The sequence below is a fragment of the Bos javanicus genome, chromosome 9, assembly GCF_032452875.1.
Source record: "Bos javanicus breed banteng chromosome 9, ARS-OSU_banteng_1.0, whole genome shotgun sequence".
Classification (NCBI taxonomy): Eukaryota; Metazoa; Chordata; class Mammalia; order Artiodactyla; family Bovidae; genus Bos; species Bos javanicus.
The window spans coordinates 56,887,749-56,899,942 of record NC_083876.1 but is presented as its reverse complement, the minus strand read 5'-3'; the positions used below and the strand labels follow the sequence as shown (position 1 = coordinate 56,899,942).

General features: G+C 33.5%; 1 protein-coding gene across 5 annotated transcripts in view; it reads right to left on the bottom strand.

The window, feature by feature from the left end:
* Positions 1-12,194, bottom strand: part of EPHA7 (EPH receptor A7) — a 208,864-nt gene that overhangs the window by 22,087 nt on the left and 174,583 nt on the right. The window contains exons 7-10 of one of the 5 annotated variants that reach the window (XM_061427797.1): positions 11,277-11,445; positions 5,799-5,907; positions 5,143-5,198; positions 693-806 (exon numbers count right to left, since the gene is read on the bottom strand). In XM_061427797.1, coding sequence (XP_061283781.1) covers positions 693-806; positions 5,143-5,198; positions 5,799-5,907; positions 11,277-11,445 — 448 coding nt within the window. Of the gene's footprint in view, positions 1-692; positions 819-851; positions 2,140-5,142; positions 5,199-5,798; positions 5,908-11,261; positions 11,446-12,194 lie in introns of those variants that run through there. The other 4 variants (XM_061427795.1, XM_061427796.1, XM_061427794.1 and 1 more) reach the window with 4 other exon arrangements.

Genomic DNA, 12,194 nt, shown 5'->3' with positions numbered 1-12,194 from the left:
TCAGAAACACCATTTAGGTTTGAAATACACTGCAAAATGTACACTGTTTACTGGAGTATAAGGGCACATTAGCAAATTATACATATTGCTATTGTTTTCATGACTTGAAACACCAATACTTCTGAAAGATTTAAAAATCTGGAATTCATATGTACCTAAGTTTGCTAGATGTAAAGGATTTCATCCAAAAATGTACAATTACTATGAAGATACATTGTACACATAGAAAATAATTTTCCTTTTAAATAATTAATACATATTAATTTTCTACATGAAATTAAACAGTACAACAGCTACAAATATAACAAAAAATAATAAAAATGAACACAGCAGGAAGATGATAAATCAAGTCAGTGGATGTATATTCCAGCAATATTCACAACATTCTAATTATTTTAAATATAAATTCATTTATTGGATGGGCCAGAACTATTATGAAATAGCTTACAATAGAACAATATCTTAAAAATCTGACAAGAGACAAAAGATACACAATTCTCTGCACCACATGCTTCTTTTTCACTTTTTTTTTGTAAGATTTCATAAACAAGTACAGGCTCATTGCTTCCAACATTTCAGGTAAATGCAAAGGTTCTATACTTGAGGTATAATTATTTGCCTGTCATTATGATGTATGACTTTCGATCTTGGCTAAATGGAACAGCTGAACAAGGAAGCTACAACAGCCTTACCTGCGCCAATCACACGCTCAATTTTAATACAGGAGGCATCTAGCTCCTTGGCGAATTGATGGACAGCTCTATTTGGGTCCTCATAGGTTTCAGGGTCAATGTAGGTTTTGGTGCCTGGAAATTTAACTGTAATGATGTAAGAAAGCATGACTGTGATGAAGCAAAGCACTTATTGTGCAGTCAGCCCAGGAATTTCATTATGCAGAGTGCTCCTTGGAACAGTGAACTTGCTTCCACATCACCTGATTCACAGCAGTTTTAACAGACTACTTCAGTCTGCAGGCGTATAGGTATTATCTGCAAGCTTCTATAGGTAACATAGGATCCAGCTCATAGGTGACTAACTGAATTGCTTTTCCAGTAAATCAACAAAAGACAGCACCAAAATTCTCTGACATGACTCTTATCAGACTGGAGATTTAATTAAATTCATTGCTATCATGGCATAGTTCAAGCCATATTGAGGTTTGTAATGGACTTGGAAACACATTTGTAAATCTATCAGTCAGTCAATCAATCAAATTAATACACTGGGAAAAGAAGACATTTCATTTACAGGTAGCCTACTACACTGACAGTAATATTAAAAACATTTAGACATCTTACTTATTCTTTTGATTTATTTTTTTAAAGACCAACCACCGTTGACATATACATAAAATTAATACAAGCTGTGAGGGACTGCTATCACAAAACCAGAGAGAAATCTACTAAAGACACAGTTTCTTCTTCACCTTGAAGGGCAATAGAAGCCAAATGTACAAAGTGCAGAATAAAGTTAGAAAATTTACAATATTCCTGGGATCTGCTAACCATGTATGACAGCAATTTGAAAGAGGAATGGTTTATATGAACTTTCAATTATAAGGCTCTGGAAGTTCTTAACTGCTATGAGGAGGTAGCCAATACACCTCAGAAAAGGTAGTCAAGATTCAAACAACATAGAATCATCTTAAAAGTTAAAATTGTCTTAAAACGCACCCAGAAGCATGCAGGTAACAGATAATGCTATGTCAACTTTAAATCAATTACAATAATGTATTCCAAATCTAATCATTTGGTTAAAGACAAAGATAAGATAGATAGGCATATATTTGGTTATATTAATGCAATGAAAATAATTACACTATATCCTCAAAAAAAACTTTATTGTTTTTTAACAAAGCCACTGAACAATCTTTTCATTAAATCTTACTATTTGGAGAACAATATATTTCTTTATGTATTACACTGTAGCCTAACTGTGCTTATGTCATCACATCAACTTGAAATTATATTTTTAAAATAAACACATAACAAACAAAAAGAAGCAGAATGTATAAAGGAAAAATGGGGTTTAAAAATCTTGATTTATTCTGTTGTAGTTGATTGTTTATCCAAAATTGATTGTCTTAAACAATTACTGTTGCAGTTTATAAAACTGACAGATGCTCATTTGTTACTAAAGCTGAACATGAGAAAAAAAACACAAGAAGAAAAGAGAGAGGGGATAGAAAGAGAAAAGAGAGAAAAAGGAGTACAGGGAAGAGAGGGGGAAGAGAAAAAGAGAGAAGGGAAGAAAACAATAGGTTAACCTCCTAGATTGGCAGGCAGATGGAGAATGAGCCATCTTCTCCTTTTTATTTTTTATTTCATTTTTTTTTTTTTGGTTTGATTTTGCTATAAGGGAGCTAGATTGGAGGTAACCTTCTGCATCTCAAACGGGTCTCTAATGGTTCTTTATTCAAGTTGTCACAAAACATTTTGACAGGCCAGAGCAATTCTGGCATAAAAACATGAAATACTGCCCAGCTTGGATTCGAAGACATTGTTAGAAGAAATGGTAGGAGGAAACAAAACATAAATTGGAATTGGTTCACTAAACTCCTCCACTGTGTTTATATCTTTAAATGTAGCACTTGGGGCCATGGAGAGTGGAGGGCACCTGGTACAAATGACTGGACATTCTATTAAATTCAGTGCTCTAAAAGCTAGTTAAACGGTTGCTTTCATGTTTCTGTAAAAATTCAATCCGGTGGCTTAGCACCTAAGAAAATTGTCTGTATACTAAAGGAATAAAAGGACACCAACTTGTAAATAGCTGGTGACCATAGTGTTGTACTTTATGTACTATAAATACAGTCATAAAATCAAATAAAATGCCTGGTTCTCATCAAATGACAAGAAAAGATATCCTTGTAAAAAGGGTGATTCAAAAATATCAAGGATTTACCAAGATAGGATATCTTAAGTGTATTTCTTTCATTATTCGTTTAAAAATGGATGTTTTAAAATAAGAACAATTTTGACACAGTTTCTGAATATTTTGGTTTGTTGCTTATCTTGATTTAAGAGTGTAAGCTTTTTGTGTTGTAATATCTCATTTACATCTCTCATGAATGTTAAATATCTTAAAACCACCACTGATATTTTGCTCTAGAGATGAAAACTTTATATACACAAGTTCCAGTTTATGTTAGCAGGTAAAACATGCAGCTTTATTTTTTCTAATTACAAACTGGATGTCAAATGTGAAAAAAGGGAATGACATCAAAATATTAAAAGTGAATGATGACAGTTAGGCAGAAAGCTATACAACATGTCTCAGGTAAGCCATGTTTTAATTTACCTTCAGCATTAACTTGCAAGCTAAAAGCAAATTAACTAAGAGGCAGCGTTTGATCATTTGGGGATGTCTTGGATATCTTCAATAAGCAAAGAAAAGTGACATACTGATTAAGGTATTATTAAATGATTCTTCCATCAAATTATTCACATATGGGTAGAATCTGGGATTCCAGGAACTATAGTCTTATGTTACTCTCTTCTATATATGTTTACTGTCATCTATATACAAACTTGACACAAAAATTAAGGCATTCAAGTTTTGATCCTCTCCTTCCTGTCTGGGGAAGTGTTAAAAGTATTCTCTCATGTCATGAAAGAGAAAAAAATATAACTTTCACTTTTTCTGCATATCCTCTAGCTATAAACAGCCTATGGTACTCTCATCACTGGGACTTGTTACAAAATCACTGCCAGTTAGCAAGAGGAAGCACCAGCATTAGGAGTATGTCAATAATCCCAGGAGAGGAGTCATAGAATCATGTGTGTTCAGCAATAATCAGGGGCAGATTTAAGTTTAGTGAGGCTTAAACCTTCTGCAATTTGGGATATTCTCTTTAAGGAAAAAGATTCTACACCCTAACTTGTTAGGACCCTTCCAGGGCCTTGAAAGGAGTCTGCGAAAACCAGGGGCCCTGAAACTTAATCATCATGATAAAGCCCCCTCTGGTCATAACTTTTACTATAATTTCTAGAGTCCTAATACCCTCCCTGCCTTCAGTGGTTCAAATTCTACAATTTCATCATTGATTTGAATATGTATTATATAAAGACACTTCTCTTTTGAAAACTAAAGTCAAGGGAACTGTTGGTTCAACAATTAATAACATGCTGAAGAAACTTAGGGATGATAATAATGGTGTTCACATTGTGTTTTTTCAACCACACACTTCCTTGATTGATGCTACATCTTCCCATGACTTAAGAATCGGGACATGACAATATCTTCTTAGATAATGACACAAGAATTTGATGAGTAACACAAAAATAGATGTCATTCTTATGCCATTTATAGAAAATTTATCTACCTATGAGAAATTTTAGTAAAGAGTATGGTTACTAAGAAAAATTATACATAAAATTACTTTCAATGTTTTCAAGGATTAAAAATAGGAATACTAGATTTGGATAAGAGCATCATCCATTGGATTTTACTTTGGGTGCAAAAAGTCAACATTTACTCTCAAAGCTCTCAGGGTTTTACTTGCCATCCATGTGCAACAACAATAAGATTAATGCAGTTGAACATCTATTTTTTTGGTTCCCTGAGCTATGTTCTGATATAATTTCTAAAATGAACTTTAAGAATCAGGTAGCTCAAATCCACAGGAAAACATCAGAGTACTGAATCCTATTATTACACTATTTGTGTCTCAAAATATCTACCTGTGATGGCCAGTTTATAGTAGATGGACAGAGAGAGGCTCCTTAGTCTAGTTTTTCATTATAGCATCACTCACTGGGTAGAAAAAAGGGCCTGTCCTTCTAACTTGAAATGAATTCCTGAGCTAGAACATGGGCGCATGCAACATTTAATGAATCATTATTAGCATGATATGAAACACTTGGGCAAAGATTGCAAAAGGAACAATTGTGACATAAAAGCTGCTGAATATCCTTTCAGTTATATTAAAATTTCTTATGAGAGATTACATTTCTGAATATATTTTTAAAGAATTCACATAATGTTTTCATTCTACATATTTGTTCAAATGCTTTAAAGCAACATTTTGAGCTCATGGTATATTTTCAAGCCTGATGCATCAGGAATTTATTCATGCCAATACTGACAATCAGATTTCTGTATTAACTGGGGTAAATAAATAAAGAAAAGCCAAACACTTACAATGAAAGTAAAGCTCTTCATCCCCTTCTTGGTCAGCTTTGCTATAACCACAGTGCCTGGAAAAAAATAAAATTTTGATGATCTCAATCAATAATCTAGTTTTGTGTATTTAAAATTCAGTATGATATATCTTAATTACTTAAGAACTTGCTAGTTAGAGCTATGAACAAAATACATAAACTTTATGTCCATAGTTCTGAACTCAATAATAATATAGCAATTCACATGATTTGAAAAATGCAAAGAATATAAAGTGTGAGACAGTGTGGAAGGGACTTATTTAACAGATTTATATTTACCAATGAGTGAATATTTGTTTATATTTTTTCCTGAAAAACAGCAACAACAGATTTTAAATGGCTTCCAGAAACCATTAACTAAAAGAGTAAATCTTTCCCCAGGTATCTCCTACATTTATTATAAAAATCGAACTCTAAAAATAACTAATAATGAGTCACCCAATAGAAATGACACTACTCATTCCTCTCCTGACCTTGGGAGAATGAAAATTTATTGACCTTTAGTGTTTCATATGAGACAAAGAATAACTGCATTTACTAGTTAACATTCTAAACTAAACAATAAGTAATAGGCTGACATAATTCTGAAAAATCAATACATTTTATGTTAGAGATTAGAACGAATTTGTGTTCTACCTTCTTCCAATGATGAAGCCAAAGACCATGAACACCAAAATGATAGTCCCGGCCACTGCAACCACAGCAATTATAATAACAGGATTCTGTTCACTTGAGACTGCTGTAGCTGTAAACAAACAAACAAAAAAGGCTCAATAAAATACTCAGTACTATTCAACTTGAAAGATTAGGCAAAATCTTTTAAGCAAGATATCTATGCTATTAAATTCACCTTTAACTTAAATAAATGTATTCTATTGTAACAAATTTAAATAAACCTTTATTTTTTACATTTTAAGTAAGTGGTAAGAACAATACTTTCATCTATTTTATATTCTTCAGCTAGGAAAGATCCCTGAAAAATGCCTTGTTGAATGGCAATCCCCTGCTTAATTGTTGGAAACTTAGTTATGATCCAAGAGATAAAGATTTTTCATTTACAATTGCTAGTAAATCCCCATTTTTCCCCTCCGTAAGGTACTTGATCCCACTGTGTCTGTTTCCTGGTGTGTGAAAAAAACAAACAAACAAACAAACCCAAATAACATACTCTCAGCATTTTTCAAAGTACCTTAAATGATTTATCTCTCACATCATCAATATAGAATAAGAATCATGATGTAATCATAGCAAATCATTATGAATTTATAATTCACCTTAATTCAGGAAAATAAACAGAATTACTTATATTAATTTGACAAAGTATGCAATGCACACATTTGAGAGTTTAAGATTACAGAGGAGCTAGGCTGTTTATGGAAGAGCCAACTTTCTGCAAGTACTGTAAAAAACATTTTAGCATTATCCAATTGTAGACACTTCCTGTACAAGACTAAGTGATTCTTCTATGCTTGTTAAGGCAAACCCGGCTGAATCTTTCTGAGAGTCTCTCTGGGAGCAGTATATGTTTACATGTCCTTTAAAGCAGCCTCTGATTCTTATTCTTCAAGTCACATGGCCTTCTCACTTGTATTTTTCCAAATTAGTGAAGTTTTACTTATCTGGCAATTCACAATTGTCATATTTTCCCCAGAATATTCTATTTTCAATACTAGTATAAACTAATAAAATAACCAAATGGATACAAAACAGTGAAAATGTATATTCCAATAGATGATTCAGTTACAGATTAATATCTAATATAATGAAAACTAATACAGTTTGTTTATTTCTGAAACAATCAACATCTGTAAACTTTAAGGTAGGATGGAAAATACGACTCATTCTTAGTGGTGGCAAGGGACTTGGTCTCCAGAGCAGTAAATTAAATGTAGGCAGAATGTGTCTTGCCACAATAGGCAACATAAAGGTGTTTTGTTTTTTTTTTAATTGGTCTTTCTCTCTCTATCTATGTTTCCCTCCTTTTCACAACTCGTCTCTTAATTTTGTATACTTATGCTAACTATAGATAGCTCTTATGTTGAAAAGACAGTAAAAATAGCTCCAGTGAAATAAATTTCTGAAAAGAGATATTATATACACTCCCTAAGTCAGGACCTGCTGATTTGTTCCCTGAGAGAATGAAACAAGGGAAAAGGAAAAAGAAGAAAAAGAAAACAACTTTAAAGCTTTAATTTCTGAATTACAGCCTATTATGATTCAACAGAGAAAAGATGACTTCAAGTAATTTTGTTGGTCTGGTTTGGTTGTTTTTTGTTTTTATCTTTCTTTTAATATATATTTAGAGAGGAAAAATAATGGAGTAGTTTTGTTCACAAGGAAGGAAAAAATTAAACATGTATGTGTTGAAATTATTTCCATTCAGTTTGTCCCGTGGGTCTAATTCTTTGCTTGTCTTAGACTCCCTTCTGCCCTTAGCTTCAGAAACACAACTCCAATGAGACAACTGAAGTCAGGTGAATGGTGAATTAGAAGTTGTGAATATTTACTTATATGTTTTTATATATAGTTAGGATCACACTTTAATCTTACGGTAGTCACTATTTATGATTCATATTTTCATCTATTTCATGGATAACACATTTAAAAATAATTTATATGTCATAATCACTACACCACAGTTTAAAAATTGTAAAATTGGTAGCAGTGGTTCTGTGTAGAAGGGGATTTTAGGATATATGTAAAATGGAATAATATGTTTAAATTCCCTTTCCAATCAGTGCTCAAGTAACTTCTTTTGGGTGGATCATCTTCCTAGCCCTCCTTCCTAGCACGAGAGTCACTGTTTCCTGACACTATGATAGCAGTGGGCCGTGCACTCTACCAGTGCTTAACTGTATGGCCAGAACTTGTGAGCAAGTCTCTCTCACTAAGTGAGCACATCAAATGTGCTTGTGTGTTTCTGTGCATCCCTAATCCCTAGCACAGTAACCTGTGTGCTAAATCAGTAGTTCTTAAAGCATGTCTGGGAAACCTCAGAAGCTTTCCAAGGAATCTGCAAGGTCAACTATTTTCACATAATAAAATGTTATTTCCCTCTTTCACTTACTCTCACATGCTCACAAGTGCACAGTTGAGTTTTCCAGAACTTAGATGACAAGTGATAATGTCATCATTCTGCTGGCTAATGAAATGTGTCTTGTGAATACTTGTGTTTTAAAAATTTCTCATTTTAATTTCTAAAATGGTGAATATCAAATAATGTAACCCAAATAATCAAAATCTATTTGGGGATCTTCAATATTTTTTAATAGCTTGTAAGGCTTCCCATGGAGAAGGCGATGGCACCCCACTCCAGTACTCTTGCCTGGAAAATCCCATGGATGGAGAAGCCTGGTAGGCTGCAGTCCATGGGGTCATGAAGAGTCTGGCACGACTGAGCGACTTCCCTTTCACTTTTCACTTTCATGCATTGGAAAAGGAAATGGAAACCCACTCCAGTGTTCTTGCCTGGAGAATCCCAGGGATGGGGGAGCCTGGTGGGCTGCCGTCTATGGGGTCGCACAGAGTCGGACGTGACTGAAGCGACTTAGCAGCAGCAGCAGCAGCAAGGCTTCCCAAGACCAAAACACTTGAGAATGGTTGTATTAAATAATGAAAGCTGACACTCAAAGCCGTCTGTGTGCTAGGCACTTTGTGTACATTAACTTATTCAATCCTCACAATCGCTCTGAGAGTTGGGTATCACTCTCTTAGCAACTTGGGCACAGAGAAATAGCTCATCCAAAGTCCCACAGCCAGACATGGCAGAGCTGAAATGTGAAACCAAGGACATTTCTACTAGCTTCAGCTGATACTGATAACTTGTTTTTTTGATTAATGTGAGGTATTCATTTCTTGCTTACTTGATGAGTGTCTTCTATGTGTCAAGCACTATATTAGGCACTTGTAAGACTAAAGTAAATGGGAGATATGGATTGTTCTTTCATCAAACTTCACCTTCCAGTGGAGAGAATATTCTGATGATAAAAATCACCAAATCCTTGCTAATGCAAAATGCATTTTTAGCATTAGTTTCATGTGCTCATTTGGGTTCTACTACTTCATGTCAATCTCTATGATTGTTAGTTATTTCATTTTTAAATAACGAAATAAGATCTATGAATTTCTGCTGCTGCTGCTGCTAAGTCGCTTCAGTAGTGTCCAACTCTGTGCGACCCCATACACGGCAGCCTACTAGGCTCCTCCGTCCCTGGGATTCAGTAGGTAATAAATAATAGTTTGGCCCAATATTCTTAATTTACAAAGTCAGGAAAATACACAAACTAATTTTTTAAAGATTTTAAACTCAAGCTTTAACTGATAAAGAATGTTTGGGTAAGTATAACTGACTGATGTTTCTTTAAGTTTGAACTAATCAGTAGAATATGAAAAAATCATTTAAATTGTTTAATTATATTAGAAACTACAAAGTAAAATATCAGAAGATCAGTCTAAGTGGAAAACTACTTAGAATACATTTAACAGAAGACCACTCAAATGTTTAAATGTTGATAGAGTAAAAGACTGTAATGTTTTGGAGGCAAGGTAATAAAGAATACTAAGTTTATCACACCAAGTTATAAGAAATCTTTTTCAATGGATGACTTTTGTGTTTATAATTCTATATAACTGATTTACATTTAAAATATATTTCAACATATGTTTTATTATTTGAGGTTGCCAGAGTTACTGCTCAATTTAAAAATATAACAAAATATTTTGAAAAAAAGACTACTGTTAGAAACTTACTAAGCGTGAACTAATGTAAAAGAATACCAATTTATTCTAACTTTTAGAATATCTAGAAAAATATTCTCCCCAAATCAAACTCTTTAATCAAAGTTGCATTGATTTAATTTATTTTAAAAACTTCCTATTAAAAATTGAAAAAAGGAAATCATATACTATTTTAAGCTAATTTTTGTGTAGAATTCCATGAAAAATTAGATTGGCAAGGAGAGAAGGAGGTAACAGCTGGGTGAACCTTGTATGTGAATAACATTGAGAGAAATAAAAAACTTTCAAAATACAGAAACATACCCTAAGGCTTCAACCTAGCTGAAGAACAGCCAGCAGTGGTACTCAAGCTGTTCTAAACTTGTCCTCTTACAGTAAACCGGGACGTGCAGCCTAAGATACATCCGTTTATTTGTGATACACTCTAGTTACATGTATTTTTTGTTATGATCCTATGTTGCATTATAAAACACCAAATGGTAAAGGAGACGAGATTTTGGTGACGTTCTATTTTTAAGCTTGAGTGGAATATACAGAGATATTTAATTATTCTTCTTAATATTTCATATATTCTTTAAATACATTATTTACTATGCTTGAAATATTTCATAAAACTGAAAAAAACAGATGACAAAAGTAAAAATAAATACAAAGTCTTCCTCCTGAATGGCAAGTTTCGAAATCATTGCTAAAATTCAAGTAGCTTCAATTAACCCTGATTTTTATAAATTATCTTTCTGTGGCCCATCTTGGTATACTTTCTGGCTTCATTTAGGGGTGTCTATGAAGTGGCAGCTTTGCCTGACAACTAGAAGATCATTTGAGGGTCTATGAAGACAGCTTGTGTAAATACACTTTTGAGCAAGCTTTGCTTCTGCTTCTGACTTAATCTTCTCAAAATAAACCCAGTACGTATTAAAGAAATTAGACAAAGTGTATAACATCACAAAATAGCAAGTTTTAAATTATTATTCTGAATAACCTTTACAAAGTATATAGATATATATTTATATGTGCACATACATTCAGGGCCTCCCTGATTAAGCTCACCTGTAAAGAATCTGCCTGCAATGTGGGAGACCTGGGTTCACTCCCTGGGTTGGAAAGATTCCCTGGAGGAGGGCATGGCAACCCACTCCAGTATTCCAGCCTGGGGAATCCCCATGGACAGAGGACCCTGGTGGGCTAAAATCCACGGGGTCGCAAAAAGCCCGACACCACGGAGAGATTAAGCACAGTACAGCACATACATTCACCTTTAAATGTAAAAATCACCTTGAACTAAATCATGACACTCAATATTGAAATAAAAATTACACCAGCGTTATAGAGATAAGAATCCAAACCAAAGGTGGTAATTACCTTCAAACATTTTACCTGTGGCTTCCTCTAGTGTAGCAACGTCAAGTCTGGGACTGTAATTTCCATAACCAGCAGCAGTAAAAGCCCGAATCTGGAAAACATACACTGTTCCTGGCTTCAAGTTATTAATGGAGGCTGAAGTGGACTTGGTTTTTAATGTCGAGTAGGTCCGTTCCCTTTGATCCTGGAAACAATATATACAGGGAATATTTAATTGTGATTACAACCAGACAATTTGACAGCCAATTCTTGCAATTTGTTTCAATTTGCTGCATTGTTTTTATAAAGGCTACATTGTACCCTGTGGAATATTGGAACACTGAGCCGTTTCTCAGATAATATAAAATGTAAATGTGACCACGTGCCTTTGTTCTACACATTTCAAAGAGAAATAATTTTGTTAAAACATTTATGATGTTTTGAGTCGTTGCTTTGTTGGTAGAGGGCACATTGGCAAGAACTATTAGTCATAAATATAATCAAATATCCTTTTGACCAAAATATAACTCCATTTGTAAAATCTATGGTTCAGTAGAAATCTTCACTTCATGATACAGTTCTCTTAATATCATTCCTGAATGTTATTCAGCAAGCAAACCATATGTTAAAAATTAACAAAGGTATTAAATCAAGAAATTTAGCTAACCACCACCAGCATAGTGAGACATCAATTGTTTTCATTAAAACCTACACTTCTCACAGAATAAAACCACTTTTGCTAAACAGCATTTAATGGAATATTTGAAGTTATCAATGTAAGACAATGTTTTAAATATAAAACAAAGAATTAGATACTTTATGATTCAGCAGTTTTTTAAATATCTTAGTTTCTCCATTTTTCAGATATGAAAACTGAGACTTGCAGACTTTAAAAATGTGTTTATCATGTTATATATGATAAGTAAGAATAATATAAAAATTCAAAGAATATAA